A 20,013-nucleotide genomic window follows, 5' to 3' on the forward strand; every position below is an offset into this window, starting at 1 on the left:
CAAGGGAGGGCAGGTGTCTTTGCAAACAGAGACCACCGTTTCGTGGACGCCCTCGGTAAATTCAGTAAGATTGGGGTATTGCTTGCTCTCTGATCTCCCAAAGCTGATGGCTGCGTATGTTCTGCACCTTGGAATGACAAGATTGAGTACCAGGAAAGGGGAGCAGTTTTGACAAGAGTTTTCATATTGATGGGGCACTGGGGAGGTTGTCATCTTTGCCTGATGGACCCATCGTTTCCTTTTCTAGATATGAAAAATCAAAGCTTTGTAAGGCCTGGGCCCCAGCTGGATCTGCAGTATCTATCTGTGTCTCTCTTAAAACACACAGACCCTCTTTGAAAGAACGGCATCTCCAGTGCAGTAGCAAGCTGGCTCGAGGCAAGCGCCGATAACCCAATAGTATGTTTTTTTGGAAATCTTTTAAAAATAGCTAATTCCTTGGCTCCCTTCACCTGGTAATTACAAATCAGAAGCTATCGTTATCTTGAAGCTGCCACGATTAGTTCTCATGTCCTGACCTCTGTACAGTGAAAATATGTCATTATTTGAGGCAATCGAATCTGGCCTCTTCAACTAAGTGACCTACATAGAACAGATAAACTGCAGGAGAAAATTAGGTGTTACCCAGACAGAAAGTGTACAGTAAATGTCACTTATTCTTATTAGCATGTATCATCTCGAAGAGTTGCAATAGTGGGCCTTGCACTTCGGAGTAATGTAGAGAAAGAAAACTTGGTTCTGAGGTGGGGATGTGTGTAAGAAAAAATCAGATGTACACGCAGGAACACCTTGCCACCTTCATCCATGGCCATCAATCTGAGCTGTAAGGTTTGAAGATAGGTTTTTAACCTTAAAAGAATGCAGCCTGACTTTAGGTGGTGGTAAGCAAGCAGAATTAATTGCTGTGTGAACAATTTCCTAAGCATTGTTAATTGCGTTTCCTGTGGTTAATTGTTTCTCCCATCCCCGGCTCATACTAGGAACCTTTCCCTGTCAACAGCCCTTTCCCTCCTGCAGTGCTGGAAATGTAGCAGAGGCATCAACCTGTGTCTGGTTGAAATGCCAGACAGACATGGGGTGGTTATTGCCTGGCTGAGAAATATGCAGGGGAAGGAAGTCCTTATTTTTTCGCAAAGGAAGCGTTTCTTAGATACGGACTTTGAAAGAATGCAGGTGTGTGGAACTTGCCTTTCGTTCCACACAGTAAGAACAACGCACCAAGAACCATCAGACATAGGGGGATATTGGCTTAGCTCAACTAACTGGGATGTGGGGAGTTGGCACCAACAGAGTTACAAGGACCACCAGAAGGAAATTTGGTGTCTGGAGGTTGGAGGTTGCATGGGAGTAAAGCGAGAGTTTCGTAGGCGTGCTTGTTTGCTTAGCAAAGAAGAGGCAGTGCTTCGGAACTCTGTGTCTCATCTTGGACTGTGGGGAAGGGTAGAGGTAGGGCAGGTGAGAGGGAGAGAGACAGTGAATCGCCGTAGTACTATTTCCAGAAAAGGACTCCATTCCACCGCTACCCCCAAGCTTTTTCCACCATAGGCTGAAAAGATATTCACTTGTCAGGAAGAGGGCTGGAGCGGAAAAATCTTTTTCAAGTTTGAAACAGTCAGGGAGGTGGGCTTTACCGTGGGCCAGTACTACTGCAGATACTGGAGGCTGCATTGGTATTTCAGCACAGGTATAGTCTTGTCTGAACCAGACCAGCAGGCTGGCCCCACTGGGGGAGACTTGATTTGAAACAGATTTAGATTGTGAGCAGTTTGGGGGAAACTATTCTTTTCAATGTCCCTGGACCACCAGTCTGTAAACAGCTCTGTCCAGAGTGCAGGAAAGGCTGGGAGGGATGTAGAGTGCCCTTTACAGTGATTCCAGAGGGGCATTTTCCCCTTTGTGGTGGCGCCATTGGGAAGGTCCGGGCTTTGTTTTCTCCTCCCTCCTCCGCCCACCACCGGGGATGCTCTCCCCCTGAGGCTGTTGTTTCCTTTCCACTGGGAGAGGAAACCCAGCTACCCAGATCTACTTGCCTTCTGTATTTAGCTAATCCCTGAGGCCGGGGACAAGCCAGTGTTGAACTGCAGCTTCCTTTAAAGGCAGTCGCTTGGAAAAGGCACCTGGCCCTCCCCTTTGACATTTGCATTGCTGAATTCTCTATTCATGTTTTCATTACTTTGTCTCTCCTGCAGCCATGCATCTGCTCGGACTCAATTGGCAACTCCAGCCGGCAGATGGACACACCTTTAACAATGGGATTAGGACCGGCTTACCAGGAAACGATGATGTGACAACAGCGCCATCTGGAGGCAAAGGTGAGGTTACAGCCGCAGCTCGCCCTCTTGAGGCCACAGGAAAATTCCGAGCTCCCGCCACCTGGTTCAGGTTTTCTAATCCGAATCTTGGAAGGTATGCAAAAGGGAGAAAAAGGTGGAGGAAAAAGCCCTGCATTTTCTAGGCACCCCCGTTCAAAGCTGTCTGCTGTTCCTGTCTGTGAGCCGTGTCTGGCTGGAGCCACTCGGGGCTGGCGCGGTGCCCGTTCAGAGCCATGTGCACCCCTACGCTGTCTGCAGCGACCGGCAGGGTCTGGAGCTACTTGAAAGCATCTCAAGGCCTGGGCAGCAGCAGCTGGGGCAGCAGGAGAAAGTCCTGCCTGATGGGGAAAGCTGAGAGCAGCAGGCAGCACAGGCCAGTAGACTAGAGCCCTCTCCCCAGGGGAGAGATGCAGCTTCCCCAGGGAGGAAGCACCACCTGGCAAGGCATGAAAGAGAAAGACCCGGAGCTGTTCCGCTTCGGGGGAGAAGAGAAAGGAGTTTTGACAACTCGGGAACAAAGCTTCCCTTGGCAAAACAGTGAAGGGGACAATAGAAATGTTTACTGAAGCAATCAGGCAACTGTATTTTTGCAGGAAAAAAAAAAAAAGGTGCAAACAAGGTGCTAAGACGGAGGAGAAAAAACAGAACCATGGGGAAGTGGGGATGTGGGGCAATTAAGAGACAACCAACGGCAGCCAATGGCACCATTAGGCAGGCTGGCATGCAGGGTAGGGGAGGATGCTTGCTTGATTCAGGATGGAAATCACAAACAGAAGAGATTGCACAGACGGGTTCTCCAAACACAGAATTTTTCACTCTGTCTCTTAGCACACTAGGCAGTTCACCCGACATTTCTTAAAATACCCCACAGGGATATTTCAGCAATGGGAAGAGAAACATTTATTGGGCACCTATTGTGTGCCAGATTTAACGTTGTGTAACTTCAATAACCCTAAAGGGAGAAAAATTACCTTGGAGAAACTGGGGCCCAGGATGTTTTAGAGATTTACCCCAAATCCAACAAGTAGGCAGGTACAAATTTGAACTCAGGTCTGTGCCGTGTGCATCTTTAAGGGAGCAGTTGGGTTTTTCCTAGATCAGGCGTTTTCCACAGAGGATATTCCAGAATCATCTTCCCGTAGAGGTGTACATTAATCAGCCCTGAGATGCTAACGTTGCTTAAATTAGCCTCTCCGGAGCTGTCCTAATGCTTCACATGTGACTTTTTCATCTTTTGATCGAGGCTTTAAGAGTCGTTCTTCTCATCTATCCTAATCATAACACTAAATTACCCTTAAGTAAGCATGAAAAAGTTTTATCTGAGGGTGAAATTATATGCTTTCCATTATCAAGTGACTGAAACTAGACCTGAAAATGAAAAGTATATTTTACCTTAACTGACCCAAAAGCCAGGAGCCAGATTTGTTTGGCCTCAGATTTGCAGTCTGCTCGTCTCCAGGGCTTGACACCACCTGTAAATGTAACTCCAGTTTCCTTTACTGCAGTGGTTCTCAGCTGGGGTGTTTTTGCCTCCTAGGGGCACATCTGGCAAGGTCTGAAGACTTTTTTGATTGTCACATTTAGAAGAGGTGCAGCCAGCATCTAGTAGGTAGAAGCTGAGATACAGTTAAACAGTCTACAATGAACAGGAGAGCCTCCTACGATGAGGAAGTATCCCATCCAAATGGTCCGTGGTGCTGCTCTTTGAGAAACACTGCTTTTGGGGGTCTCTGTTATGTTTGATCCACAAATGTCCTTTAATCTGCAAATCAGCACTCTATCCTTTGAAAAGAGTGCAGAATACACATTTGAAATGTGAATATGCATGTTTTTGCACAGGGATGTATTTTATATCCATATACATACTGAGATTATATACAAACACTTTTTTTTTTTAATTAAAAAAAATTTTTATTTTTTGGACACTCCTCACAGCTTGTGGGATCTTAGCTCCCCGACCAGGGATTGAACCCGGGTCCTCGGCAGTGAGAGAGCAGAGTCCTAACCACTGGACCACCAGGCAATTCGCACAAACACTTTTTAAATAGCGTTCTTCACAAAAGGGAATCACTGATAGGCATTAACTTCTCTAAGTGAGAGTCGGCCTCTCCTCCCATTTGTGACTAAGCTTCATTTCCAACCCCACTGGAGCCTCCCACACCAGCAGGACAGAAGATTCCCGGAAAAGAACAGGTCCTAACTAAGAGTATGATGTCTCTAAATGAACAAAGAAACATTTTCCATGGTGTCTTTGGAAAGGCCAGAACTTTTCCCCTCAGAGGCCACCTGCTTTTGAAAATGCTATGTGAGTTGTATAACATCACACACAGCAGAATATTTTCCAAATGAGTTCTGAGCCAGAAAAGAGGTTACCAAGTCATTGTGCAGTGAATTTTGTCAAGAGGACTTTTATGATAAAGTCTGAGCATTTGAAATTGCTTAAAGTTGAAGTAAAACTCAGAGCATCTTCTTTCTGAAAGCCAAAACAGTACTCTTCCTGTGACCGAAGAGATCAGACCTCTTCTTAAGTTGTTGTGAAGTTTGGTTTTAAAAATGACTAGAAAGCTTTGTGTTTTCACACACCCGCCTCTTTTTTTTTTTAACGTCTTTATTGGAGTATAATTGCTTTACAATGGTGTGTTATACCCGCCTAACTCTTTTTAAAGGCAGTGATCCTACGTTTGAATTTCTTTACCCAGTGACCTACCTCCTCTGCACAATCCAAATCTATACATTTAGATAACCTGGATCAATTCCAATCGACTACTTTTCCAGTGTTTCAAAGAGACAATCAAGATATATTGGCAATAAATTAATTAAATACCACCCTCTCCATTTTTTTTTGTGCTATACGATAATCCTTCACTCCGATAATGTTTTAATCAAGATACACCACACATTGCCAGGGAGGTTAATCTTATTAAGCAAATACTAGGTAAGTATCCAGCAGAAGCAAATTAAAATGTAAGCAAAACACAGGCATGTGAGTCCCATCTAAGATGGCACATCGATAGAGATTTCATTACCTGGTCTTTAGGAGTGTTTACACTGCTCAGATTTGGAAAGGAGTCTAATAGACAGGGCAGCCTACACACTCTGATATGTTAGTAGAAACAAAGCACTTGATTAATTGGTTGGGAGAATATATGTTCTTTGGGCTTTGTCTTCCCTTTTCCATTTGTTGTTGTTCATGGTTTATTTTTTCTCCATTCTCTCTTTCAATTAAAACTTAACGTGGTTGATTTGGTCGTTGGATTTCACAGCAAGGAAGGGGAGCCCACACACTGCCAGAATCACTCACCATCTCGAGTGTATTTCTATGTTAAAAGGAACGAACTCATACGTCTTCATTACAAGAGCACGGAACACTTTTTCTATAGATCTGGGATTAGATAAGCCTTGAGAACGAAGATTCAATACAGTGTTCTGACCTGGTCAGATAGCATAAGGGAATCCAGTTTGATTGGCTAGGTCCAGAGGCAAAATGTACAAGAACTTTTAAAGGGCACATCATATGTAGCCTATTTGTGCACTGATCTTAAGAAAGAATAAACTCCCAAGTCGAATTTCATGGGTCACTCTCAAAACCTACACTCATTTTACATTCAAGGTGTCCTCTATATCTGGGGTCAGCAAACCGCATCTCATGGACCAAATCTGGCCAGCCACCTGTTTTTGCAAATAAAGATTTATTGGCACACAGCCATGTTCATTCATTGTCCCTGGCTGCTTCTGCACTCTGGCAGTGGAGTTGAGTAAGTGCAGCTGAGCCTAGATGGCCCCCAAAGCCTGAAATATTTACTGTCTGGCCCTTTACAGGAAAAGTTGGCTGACTAGTCTTGATCATGTACAAACCCATTTCTACTTTCCTTGGACTTGCCTGTAACTACAAGTTGTAGGAGACTAGGGAGAAAGACAAAACTCCAATATATCAGTTTTTCCTTCTTGACACAGTGTTGGGTATAATATATTCTCGGATAACTTTGCATTGACAGATGCTCTATACCACAGGGCTCTGGGGTTGGTCTGACTGGATGCAAACACCAGCTCCATCACTAAGGAGCTGTGTGGATATAAACAGGTCATGTGCCCTCCCTCGGCCTCTGAGCCATCATCTGTAAAATGGTACCCCCTCATAAGCTTGCTGCCCCCCATAATGAGATGTCACTTATAGAATATGGTGTGTGATATCAGATACTTACTAAGAGATCCATGAATATTTGTTGTTTTTCCTGACATCATCACAACGTCTCTCGGTCGGTCCATTTAACAAGCCTCCACAGGCTGCCACTTCTTATGAGGTGCTGTATTTTCCAAAGGCGAAGGCTGCCTTCGGAATGTGAAGGTAGACAATCCTACCACTTCATCTTTTTCCTTTACCTTCTAAGAATTGGGACAAACCCTGATGAAGACTTCTTCTCAACCATGTGCTTGATGAGGTCAGTAGGAAGCAGGACTTCCCGTTCCAAAGGGCCAATGTGCAAAAATGAGCTGGCCAGCTCCTTGCAGCATTATTTGTCTTCGGAATGCGAAGGTAGACAATCCTACCACTTCATCTTTTTCCTTTACCTTCTAAGAATTGGGACAAACCCTGATGAAGACTTCTTCTCAACCATGTGCTTGATGAGGTCAGTAGGAAGCAGGACTTCCCGTTCCAAAGGGCCAATGTGCAAAAATGAGCTGGCCAGCTCCTTGCAGCATTATTTGTCTCACTGCAGCTTGAGTTCCATCACTGCCAGCATGTCTGTTTTAAGCCCCACCATTCTCGGTTTATAACTCAGCTGTAAACATTTATTTGTGCCTGGAGCACATTTCTTTCCTACCCTTTGAAAAAAAAAATCAGAATTTCCAGATGGTATGCAAGTTGGAAAAAAATGGCAAAGACTGTTATTCTGTTTAGAAACATGTTTTTCTACACTTGCCCTTTCAGCAAAAACTTCATAATGATTTTTACTAGTTGGCTTAATGTATGGTACTAGGAGCCAGATTAGCAGGGAGGTTGGTAATTCTTCCTCTGGCTCTCATCAGCCTCTCAATGAACACAGCCCAGGGTTCCAAAATGATCACTTCCCTACATGGGGCTTTTTCAAAGTCGGTGAAGTTCCCAGAAGGACAAGGGGTCATTATGTTCGAGCCAGCCATTGTGATGCTGCACATCTACTGGCAGATACACCAACAACCTACATACCAGTGCAACAACTCCCCTCATTTCGGAGGCCATGCTATTCTACCGTTGTTACAGATGGGTATCACTTAGTGCATCACATTGGTGGATTTCAGCTTCTGGTTGCCCCCCACAAGCCGTTCCCAGTTGCATACTTTCTGTTGTACATGGCATCCTCGTGGCTTGACATAGGTATTAAAAATGAGATCCAGTTTCCCTTCCTGCCACACTTGCCCTTACTTTCATTGGCATGCTTCTCTTTCAGAGAGACCTGCACACCCAGAGCTTGATCTCTGCTATCTGCTTGGATACGCCTCTCTTTGTCTCTCTTGTACTTAGCCCAGGGTCTGAAATGCAGTCAGCCTAGTGGTTACGTATGTGGGTTTCAGAAACGGTCAGACAGAGCTTTTGATCCCAGCTCTGCCCCTTAAGACCTGTGTGATCCTGAGCGAGTCACTTGACTCCTGTGGTCCTCTTGTCTGAAACACAGGAAAAAAATCATAAAGGAATCAGGAGATTACATGGCAAGTTGTAACCATTCAATAAACGTTTTAGCTGCTATAAATAACACTAATAAACTGAACTACTTATTAATACAGAAGCATGTTCACCTGAACAGTCAGATGTATAAATATCTATTAACACCCTGAGTGGCAGAGATTTGGCCATTTTCGTCTACGATGACAAATTGAGGTTTCAAAAGCAATAAAGGCCATGTGTAGTTCTGAGTGCTGAAGGATTTTATAAAAATCATTATTGCTGTGTGATGTTGTGCATACTGTAACAGCCGCAGTGGACGCTCAGGATGGAAGTCTATGCCTGAAGAATAGCCAGGCAACAGCCGGGTGAAGTCTCCTGGGCTGCTGCTGACTCAGACGAGCTAGGGAATCTAATGTCCTTAGGAGAATCTTTTCGCCTATCTCTTGGTTAAACAGAATTCACAGATGGTTGTCCTGATTCCCAAATAAATGGAAACGAGGTGTAATGACTGAAGCAATATTCTGAATTCAACTTTATTTGCAATAGATAAAAATATGTGAGGCAGAATAATCTGCAAGGCAGATTTGTGCCAGGGTACCTCCAGAGTTCAGTTTAAGTTTAGGAAGTATTAACATGAGGCTTCATTTCCCCGCTATGACTGTGAGTCCATTCCCTTTATCACTTGTTTGGGGAATAGTCTTGCTGTTTCCGTAAATGAATTATGGCAACATTTTCTGAAATGATTAGCTTCTAATGTGGCTATGGAAGGCTGTTGTTTTGCTCCACATCAGTCTTATTTAACTGGTTGGAATTTTAGGTACATGTGTCTGATATAGGCAATCGCTTCACATTTCCATGAGTAATCTTCCGTGGAGTTATAGACGTGGACTATCCTGTGAAATTGATCATTAGAGTGTTGCCTCTAAAATCCCAGAAATCTCATCTTTAAGCTGGAGATGAACCAGCAAGAACCAATGTGTCTTAAGCATCTGCTTCTTAGGGCAAAATGATCACCATCTCCACTTTTCACTGTGCAGCTCGTAGATAGAAAGAAAAGTTGGACATGGAAGCCACGGCTCTGGGAGACGGAGGCTGGACTCCATCCTGTTTGCCAGGACACCACGCTTGGTCATTGCCTAGGACCCAAGCGTGGTGGCCGGACTCACACAGAATGATTACAGAATGGTGTTAAATTCCTCTGTTCTTGATGCTGTCAATGCAAACCCAAGGGTCCATGGGACCCTGACTTCAGGCTGCCTAGGTAACGGATAATGGGAATATGACAGACACCCCAACTTTGATGTTGACCAGAGATTACCTAGCACTACAGTCGCTGCTTGATAAATAGTCGTTGCATGAAAATACGAGTGAATGACCCACCCAGCATTGCTTGGCACATTCATGGATCATTGTGAAATAAACACATGGCTGCTTTTCAGTTGCCCACCTGAGAAGCAGCTAGAGCCCACATTAACAGCTGCAGTTTGGGTGTTAAACTGGACTTTGCTTTCTCTGGCCATAGCACTTTAATTCACGCAGTAGGTTCCCCCCCAGGTCTGCAGATGTATTGACCACTCACTGTGTACTGATTTCAGCTGCTCTGGAAGATGTCTGTTTCATTACAGCTCACTCCAGCCCCGGGCCCTCTTGTAGTTAATAGTGCACTAGGCAGCTGATATCATGAACTATCAATAAATCATCACATATTTATCCTCCAAATCTGGGATAGTTACAGGTGTTTTGCAGGCAGCACAACAACTGGATAGAAAGATGTAAAAGTGCCTAAAAGTCGCGTCCTATGTTACTCTGGTTAATCCTTAGAAGCAACCCCATTATACAGAGGAGTAGACAAACTCAGAGAGGGGGAGGGATCAGCCCGAAGGCACATGGCTAGTAGTTGTCAGAGCTGGGATTCAAACCCAGGGCTGACCAGCTGCACATGCAACATTGCCTCCTGAGAACTCAGAACTTCTCAATATGAGGACACCCATCTTGGAGGTAAAGGTAGAAACCATAATTACTTTGTTTCCTTGTTGAGTGTCTCTCGATGGCATCCTTTTAGGGGTTAACCGTGTTTGTGGTCCTAGAGGAGCTGGCATGGCTCCGGCAGCCCAGGTTCTGATCCTTGTTTGTGGGACTGGGAGCCTGGTCCGGGCTGCTGGCCTCTTTGACCTTGGAGGGCGGCATAGACCTCCTGGACATCAGCCCAGGGATTTGACCTCCAGGGACAGAGTCATGGAGATGGTTCCCCACACTGGCTGTAGCAATTTACAAAAGCCACCTTTCCTTTTAATCTCTTGGGAGGCAGTATTGGCCTAACTTTTCTCTTCCTTTTATTATTTTTAAAGTTACAGAAGTTATGCCCACTCATTTTAAAGGTTCTTTTTTAAGTATGTAGAAAAAGTCTTTTTTCCTTTGGCTATAAAGGCTATTAGTGTAACAATTGGCAAATTTGAATAAGATCTATAAATTAGATATATTTGGTTGTATCAATGTTAATTTTCTGTTTGTGATAACTGTACTGTGGTTCTGAAAAAGAATGGCCTTGTTTTTAGGAGAAACACTTGGAAACATTTAGAGGTAAGGGAGCCACCTGTTTATAACTTAACTGTCAATGTTTCAGAAAAAATATATATTTATATACAGAGAGAGAGCACAAATGTATGTAACATTTATGGAATCTGGGTGAAGGATATGCAGGAATCTTTGTACCATTGTTTGAAATTTTTCCATAAATCTGAAATTATTTCAAAATGAAAATTTTATATATATTAAAGGTATTTATATGCAGATGTATATATATATATGGAAAAAGTGAAAACTCTTTGCAAAAGAATAATTCAGTTGCATATGTGGAAAGTTTAGTTTGAAAGCAATCACTGGTTTGTTAAAAGGGATGTTACCTTCACTTTCTGATAACCCCTCCCCCTGCAGACACCACACAGGCATCTTTGTAGCACAAACCCAGAGATGACCCTCCTGGCTTGCTCTGTAGACCACAGTAGGCTAAGGTGGAATGCCCCTTAAGATATCTTTGGGTCCAAACCACTCTTATGGAGATAAGGACAATGAGACCTGGAGAGCTGAACTGCCTAAAACTAGCCAGCTGCTTAGTAACAAGGATGGGAGTTCAACAGAATAGTTCATTTATATCCCTGTTCCTTCCACAAATGGTTCAGCATCATAAAGCATCAGGATTAGGACCCTTACATTTGGATTGTTAATCCAATGACCTATACACTAGACTCCAGCTGCCTTGGCTCATTTTTTTTGTTTATAAGACTTTATACAAAAGATAAATTAAGAGTTGACGCATGATTTTTCAGAAGAATTCATAAGGAAGTTTTCTTTAGATAGTAAATTTCCCCATGGAGCTTTCGAAAGAGAATTTAATTTTTTTTTTAAAGCCAGTTTCCGTGCAACTTTTCAAAGTAAATCTTTCTTAAGGCTCTCATTTCACCCAGTAGTCACAGGGGTTTTGTTAAAATACCCCATCAGATGGGCAGATAAAACTTGATTCAGTTCCATAAGAATTTATAGATGGGTTGCCAGGTGCAAACCACGGAGAACCCAGAGATGAAGTTGTAGCCCTGCCTGACCTCAGGGAGCACAGCGTCTAATAAGAGACACTTAGAAAGGCCAGTAAAATCAACATAGTACCCAACAGCAGTGCTGCAGTAGAGTTAAGTGTAAATGCTATGAAAACGCAGAGAAAGAACCTATTTATCTGGCAGGAGGCAGGGTATAAAGGATAAAAGAGCTTCAGTGTGAGGGTATAGCTGACTGGATCTTAATTTCAGTGTTACTAAATAAAGCAGGATTTTCAATAAACTAAGCTAATCAATAAAATGACCAAACTGGCTTCTAGAAAGTCCCAGCAAAAATCAGTAATGGAAACAGAGCCTGACTCCCAATTTTAAGCTTGTTCCCATAGTTAAGTCTATTCCAGAAGAGTTAGACTCTCCCCTCTCTCTTGATAGATAGATACATACATACATGTATATGCACATATACATATATGTAAATATATACATGCATATCACATATACACACAATGTCTTTTTTGAAAATCCTTTACTCTGAAAAGAAAGCCATGGAGTATTACTCAGCCATAAAAAGAAACTAAATTGAGTTATTTGTACTGAGGTGGATGGACCTAGAGTCTCTCATACAGGGTGAAGTAAATCAGAAAGAGAAAAACAAATACCGTATGCTAACATATATATGGAATCTAAAAAAAAAAAATGGTTCTGATGAACCTAGGGGCAGGACAGGAATAAAGACGCAGACATAGAGAATGGACCTGAGGACACGGGAAGGGGAAGGGGAAGCTGAGACGAAGTGAGAGAGTGGCATGGACATATATACACTACCAAACGTAAAATAGCTAGCTAGTGGGAAGCAGCCGCATAGCACAGGGAGATCAGCTCAGTGCTTTGTGACCACCTAGAGGGGTGGGAGGGAGACGCAAGAGGGAGGGGATATGGGGATATATGTATATGTATAGCTGACTCACTTTGTTATACAGCAGAAACTGACACACCATTGTAAAGCAATTACACTCCAATAAAGATGTTAAAAAAAAAAAAAAGAAAGCCAAACACTTTCCCTTATCGTTTTCCATTCTTTTATTTAATTCAATGTAACTAGCATTTATTTTGCTATTATTATGAGCTAGGGACCTTCTTTGTGTACTTCCATTTGTTACTCTCAGCCTATGAGATAGTTATTATTATTGTTCCCATTTTAACAAAAAGAGAATGAAGACCCAGAGAGGTTAAGCAAATTGCTGGCAGTCACACAGCAAGGAAGAACCAGAGCCAGGATTTGAACCCAGTTGTCTGGCTACAAAACCTATACTTCAGCACCCAGGTGCACTGCCTCCCTTGGTGGATAGAACGTGAGGAGGGGGGCATCTGAAACCCTGGTGGGGGAGTGTGACTACTGAGGAGGCAGCCTGTACTCATTGGTGGGAGCAGCTCATTTACTGACGCCAGTGTCCTGAAGTTGGGGTCTACTGAAAGAAGGGGGACCCCACTACTATAAGAACCAAACCCGGACTTCCCTGCTGGTGCAGTGGGTAAGAATCCGCCTGCCAATGCAGGGGACATGGGTTTGAGCCCTGGTCCAGGAAGATCCCACGTGCCACGGAGCAACTAAGCCCGTACGCCACAACTACTGAGCCTGCGCTCTAGAGCCCGCGAGCCACAACTACTGAGCCCGCGAGCCACAACTACTGAAGGCCGCGCGCCTAGAGCCCGTGCTCTGCAACAAGAGAAGCCCACGCAATGAGAAGCCCGCGCACCGCAACAAAGAGTAGCCCCCGCTCGCCACGACTAGAGAAAGCCCACGCGCAGCAACAAAGACCGAACGCAGCTAAAAATAAATAAATAAATAAATTTATTTAAAAAAAAAAAACAGAACCAAACCCCTGAGGCTCCTTGTCGGAATTTCTCCAGCGCAGCCGCTCTCTGGAAGCCTCTTCGCCACCTCTGGCGTCCTCATTTGGTTTGACATTATCAAAATCCGTTTAAGTTTCAACAGCAGATTAGCGGGCTCGTGGGTGCCGATTCCCTGCTTCTTTTTCATAGCCTGTCATTAACCCAGCAACCCCTGAAAGCCCAACAGACATGAAGGAAAGCTCATTTTATTAAGTTTAAAGATGAGTGATTTCTTTAGAATTCTTTTTTATTTTTAGTGCATTTCTTTAACTTGTTGCTACACTGTGATTGCTGGGGTTACCTTTGGTCTCTATCAGAGACTCCTAAACTATTCTTCCCCAGGGTCGGTTTTTTTTTTCCTGCAGCTCTTCCTTACTGCATCCTTTTTATTGTATCCTTTCCTCCAAAAGGCCTTAATTTGGCGGGGAGAGGAGCCCGTCTGAAGCAGCATTTTTAAGTACAAATTCGTTTTTAATTTATAATAATCAGAGCTTCTGATCAACTGGTGATAACAAGTGGTTCCCCCTAGATATGTCATTATGTCAGCAAAATAAACAATATGCTTTTGAGGCTTAGAGCCTTACCGATAATAATAAATCATGATAGCTAATTTTTATTTAGTGCTTACTTTGTGCCAAAAATTAGTCGAAGAGCTTTTCATGGATTCACGCATTAAATCCTCTTAACAATGCTATGAAATAAATAATAATAGTGTCCCAATTATACAAGGGAGGGAACTGAGGCACAGAGAATGGATACACTTTACCAAGTATCAAAGCTGGGATTTGAACCAAGGCAGTCTCAGCCCAGACTCTCTGCTCTTACATGCTATGCAGTATTCCTCCCCTACAGGAAAGTATTTCATATCTGATAGGCAACATAAAAATGTTTGAGGAGCAAACCATCTAGTCTCCATCTAAAGAGCTGACCCACGAAGGATTGCTAGTTTCTTTTCTTCCTAACAATGTTTTGTGATGGAAGCTTCCAAACTTCCTGTAGGAGCCTGTTCCCTATTCTAGAGGTCAAGGGTTTCTTCTTAAGGTCCAAAGCAGCGTGTCTTCTACTTTATTTTAAGCCCCTGTTTACTTTGTACTTGATCCACTATTGAACTAAATACGGGGAAAAAAATAACTTTACACCCTCAAGTCACTCTGTGGTTTTTCTTTTATAATTTAGATATGGAAAACCTTTAGGGATCCAAGAATGTCACCTCTCCATTTTCCAGAATGAGAAACTGGCACCAAGGTCATTTACGAGTATTGTCTTGATGCAGTGGCCAGATGGTAACAGAGCCAGGTCAGCTAAGTCAGAATGCCTCACTAACCTTTCATGCCAGTCTTCTGCAACCTTATGATCTCTCTTGACCATCCAAACCTTTTGCAATAGATTGTGCCCAAATACAGATGAATATATTCAGAAGAGTCCGTCCATTACCGAATGCTGGAGGGAGCTTGCTTCCCATCCTTTGCCCATGAGACTGAAGAAGTTTTAGATCCACAAGGCCACCAAAGTGATCAGTCAAAAAGTGAAAAGACCCTCAAAACCAAAATGTCTTCAATTCTTTCTGTATTTGGTTTCAACTGGTTTAGAAGTTCTCAAGACGATAGGAGATTGTGGTTTTATATTTCCTTTCAAGTTCAGAATCCATTTGAAGGAATCACAAATGGCCTATGTAAAACTAGCTTCCATCAAGGTTTTGTTCCCATTTTAGAGATGATGATAATGAGGCTCTGAGAGATCAGTTAACTTTTCTTGGGCAACTACTAGTAACTCCCAGCTTTTTCTTAATTCTGTATTCATAAAACCACCCTCCAAAGTGTAGGAGACCCTGGCTAGTTCGTTGTTATTAAGAAACCCTCTTTTAAAATAGGAATTTCTGGAACTCCTATTATTAAAGTTCTGAAGGTTCCTGAGTATGGGCAACCAGTGGTTTCTATATAAGTGATTTCAAATAATGCAACAGAGATGCACCAGTGTCACCGTGAGAGGGGTGTGGTTTCCACACGGTTCTTAAGTCCCTCCTCTTAAGCGAGGAAGGGGTGACAGCCAATGTTGGGTCAGCCTTAGAGCAAGTCAACATTTTCTGTTGAGTTATTTTATTTATTTTGGACTGATGTTTGTTCACTGCTGGCTCTTTTTTATTAATTTATGAGAATGTCAGAGTACATTGGACTTGTTTGTGGCAGGAAAGAATAATTAACAGCTGCAAGAATTAAATCTGGTGCCAAATTAATATCACTTTCCCCTTCCCTACTGATCATTTTACATCCCAGTCACATTTGGAGTTTACATGTACTTATCAAACTCCAGCTCTTATGATAGTTGATCAATAAAGAGTAATCTCAGAAGTTTAGCAAGCACTGTGCCAATATTTCAGATGCCCTGGGGTATGAGTTTCTAGGATTATTATTTAAAACCTAGATATTTTAAGCTGTGACCTAAAGAGAAATTTGCCATGGGTTTCACCTTCATATTTTTTTTAAATACTGGCACATAATCAAACAGAAATGTAGAGCCAACTAATGTGTACACATGTCACGGACTTGATGTCAATTCCTATTTTCCAGTGCCCTGGTCCTTGAAGAACAGCAGCATAGACAGCGGCGAAGCCGAAGTTGGTCGGCGGGTGACCCAAGAAGTCCCACCTGGCGTGTTTTGGAGATCACAGATTCACATCAGTCAACCCCAGTTCTTAAAGTTCAATATCTCCCTCGGGAAGGATGCTCTCTTCGGTGTTTACATAAGAAGAGGACTTCCACCATCTCATGCCCAGGTAGGAACATGCTTGATATAGCCGTGAGTTTAAAAAAAAAAAAAAAAAAAATACCACTTCACACCCACTAGGATGGCTATAACTAAAGGATGGAGAATAACAATTGGAACCCTCCTACATGGTTTGTGGGAATGTAAAACGGAGGGCCACTGTGGAAAAGAATTCAATAGTTCTTCCAAAAGTTAAACAAAGCATTACAGTATGATCCAGCAGTTCCACTGCTAGGTGTATTCCTACAGAGAATTGAGAACTTTATTTCTCATTTAAAAATATGCACAAATGTTCATAGCAGTGTTTATTCATAATAGCCCCAAAGTGGAAACAACCCAAATGTCCATCAACTAATGAATGGAGAAACAAAATGTGATCTATCCCTACCATGGGATATTATTCAAACATAAAAGGGAATGAAATATTTTTTTTTAAAAAAGGGAATGAAATATTGTTACATGCTACAACATGGATGAATCTTGAAAATGTTATGCTAAATGAAAGAAGCCAGATACAAAAGGCTACATATCGTATGATTCCATTTATATTGTCTGGAATAGGCAAATCCTTAGAGGCAAAAAAGGAGATTAGTGATTGCCAGGGGAGTGGGAGGAAAGAATTGGGGCTGACTGCTAATACATTTGGGGTTTCTTTTCGGGGTGATGTAAATGCTCTGAAATTAGATAGTGGTGATGGTTGCACAACATAGTGAATATACTAAAAACTACCAAACTGTAAAATGGTGAAATTTATGTTATGGGAACTATTTCTCAGAAAAAGAAAATGGTTACCTCCCCACCTGATGAAGTCACCTTTGCCAGACCTTTGCTAATCCTTGGGTACTTTTTGTTCAAGGATTCTAGTTATTTGTTAAAACATCACTAGGAGACATCCCACTGTGTTTGAAAAGAGTGATGTAACATTAACCAGAATTCAGCAACCATTTCTCTGTGGCTTCCCTGTTCTTCCCTGTACTAAGTGCCTTGGGAAGTGCTTGACACTGCAAAAGTGAGATTATTCCCAGCGTTGGGAATGAAAAGATTAGATTATATTATGGATTTCATTGTTTTTCTTCTCATCCCTCCTTTAATTTTTCCTGGTAGAGATTTTCTTCTACATCCCACTTGAGATAAATTAACCCTCATCTAGTTTGGTTTTCTTTTCCAATAAGAATTGTATATCCCAAGGAAAACCAAGTAGTGTTTTCTCGCCTCATTTGTTTCCAAATCCAGCAAGTATATAAAGAAGTACATTAGGAAAATACACCAGTGGAGGGAAAAACACCCTTAACCACCCATTATATCCAGTCAAAGCTGACTTTTTTAAACATGTGTTGGAAAGGTATTCATCCAGAAAATTCAATTGGAAGAATTTAAAGCTTTAAACCCATTGGCAAATGCAAAGCAGTTAGGCCACCATTTCTTTGTCTTTAGCTCACAGCAGACATTGCTAATCGATGACTGCACTTTTTCCTCACTAAACTCGGTGCACAGGTACCTCCAAGAGAACCCTAAAGGCAGCCACCGCCAGTTGACTGGGGTTGGCTCTCAAGACGAAATTTATTTGCAGTCCCATCTTTACAGCCTGAAATGATCGATATGAGGGAGTAAAAGGACTAGTTCTTTTTTGAGCAGGGAGAGCTATGTAGGTTTATATTAGCATACACAGCCCATGCTATAGGGATCAATGTGTAAAGTGGGAATCAATAAGTCCTCCATCCATCCATCCAGAAAAATATTTATTGGTCTAAGCACTGATTATCTAGAGACGAGTTAACATAGCCCATGAGCAAGCAGAACTCCTGTTACAAAAATCACATCTGTCCTTTAAAGAGATTCTCATCAAGAGAAAGAGAAGGATTCAGCTAAGAGGAGTCCCTGAGGCATTTCTGTAACTTCTGGCCAGGTGCAGGGTGCTGGTCTGGGAAGTTATGCAAATTGTTAGGAGGTCTCCCTGACTTTCAGGCTCCGCTGTTTCTACTGTAGTATAATGAAAGATTGACAGCAGTGAAATCTGCTTGTTGGCATTATTTGAGTAAGTAGGAACATGCCTCTGGGCACAGCTGAGCATAACTTCCCCATCAGCCCCTTGGATGCCAGGAGCTTTGCTGGGGAAAAAACCGCTCCCTTTTGACATTGTTCTGAAGCACCGCTATCCCCCTTCGCTTGCATGCTCTGAGCAGCCGGAATCATGGAAGGGCCAGCGATCATGGCAAGTCAAGTAGGTAACTCTCTGAAACTGAGTGATAGTGTACAGCAGGCAGAAACGTACTCTACCCAGGTTGCCCGCTGTTCTGACATTCAGGACTCAAGCCCTCAATGACAATGTCTCTCCTTCTTTTGTGGCTACACCACACCGTCCATCTCCTGCTAAGCCGGTGATTGTTCTAGTGATCGTCCTCTCAAAATAGCTCCACTCCAGGGACAGCCCCTTCCCATTTGATGGGAAGGGAAATGAATAAGTGTGCACGGAGGGTTGCCGTCCAGCTCCCAATTTGGGAGTTTAGCGTGCGTTGGAGGGTCAGGTAAGCGAGACAAGGTGCAGATGCTTAGAATGCACAAGACAGGTGCAATACAGGGGCGCTTCTTAAAAAAAGAAAGAGAGGAGATAAACGACTCCCTACGCATTCTCACGATCATTCGCTATCATTGCGTGCATTCATGTCCATTTGATGAGCTACGTTTCCTGGAGGAGATGGAGCTTAGCCCCTCACAGTGATAGGTGACTAACTCACGTCTCAAACCATTGTAGAATTTCTCATTTCTACTGGCATATCCTATCAAGGAACATAAGTTCTATGGGGATTGGCAGGCTAGCCAAGGTGACTCATTTGAGCTGAAAAGAGAGAAAGAGGAAGAAGTGGGGAGGGGGAGGAATATGAAATTCTCTTGGCTGCATTGCATGAATGGCTATGCTTAAATTTTATTGAGTATCATGCTCTGACCAAGTGCCTACAAGATTTAGTATCCTTGTCCAAGGATATTAAATACAGGGGAGAATCCTTTCTTACCTGTTTAAATTTCCCAAAGAATCAGAGTCTGTCCCAGTTGACTTTTTGAACGTGGCTTTCTACAGCGATACAGTACAGAGGTAGCGTGGCATAGGGGAGAAAGTCCTGGAATTAGAAAACTGAGGATGGAGTCCCTGCTACGTGCTAACCAGGTGCCCTCGGACACGCGCCTTAACCTCTCTTAGCCTCAGTTTCCTTGTCTACCTGTGTTCCCTGCCTCACAGTGTTGCTATAATTACACTACCCCTACCACAACAAAGGGAGGATGGGAAAACACTCTGCAAACGGAAGCACAATATAAAGATATGGTACGCTAGTGTTTCATTGTACTTAGAAATCCTGCGTGGCCCTAGTCAATACTGTCTGTCGATAAGCAATTATGTAAATACAGGTTTTTAAAATAAAATTAATTTTCTCATTTTTTTCTTCTTATCAAAGGACAAATTGTTTTCATTACAGAAAAATTTTAAAAGCGCAGAAAAACAAAAAGAAGTAAAAACACCCGTAATTGGAAGCAGTCCCCTTTTGCTAAATATTTATATAGTGTTTTTGCTATAGTAAAAGATGTCGGTGGCAGTTTAAAAACAAAAAACAAAAAAACTCAGCATCTAAGTGGCTTAAAGCAACAGAGGCTATTTCTTGTTTATATCAGTGGTTCTCAACACAGGGCAATTCTGCTCCCACCCCAGAGGCATTCTGCAGTGTCTGGAAATATTTTTGGTTGTCACCCTGGGGAGAGGTTGCTCCTGGCAGGCAGTGGCAGGTGGGATGCTGCTAAACACGCGCAGGAGAACTCCCCACAACAAGGAGTTATCCAACCCAAAATGGCACGCGTGTTGAGG

General features: G+C 42.8%; 1 protein-coding gene across 3 annotated transcripts in view; it reads left to right on the forward strand.

Annotated features, from left to right (window-relative positions):
• Positions 1-20,013, forward strand: part of TENM2 (teneurin transmembrane protein 2) — a 988,081-nt gene that overhangs the window by 766,378 nt on the left and 201,690 nt on the right. For 2 of the 3 annotated variants that reach the window (XM_061188437.1, XM_061188438.1), the window contains exons 6-7: positions 2,190-2,312; positions 15,965-16,170. In XM_061188437.1, the coding sequence (XP_061044420.1) occupies positions 2,190-2,312; positions 15,965-16,170 (329 nt within the window). The remainder of the gene's footprint in view (positions 1-2,189; positions 2,313-15,964; positions 16,171-20,013) is intronic. The other variant, XM_061188439.1, reaches the window with a different exon arrangement.

Source organism: Eubalaena glacialis, chromosome 4, assembly GCF_028564815.1.
Source record: "Eubalaena glacialis isolate mEubGla1 chromosome 4, mEubGla1.1.hap2.+ XY, whole genome shotgun sequence".
Classification (NCBI taxonomy): Eukaryota; Metazoa; Chordata; class Mammalia; order Artiodactyla; family Balaenidae; genus Eubalaena; species Eubalaena glacialis.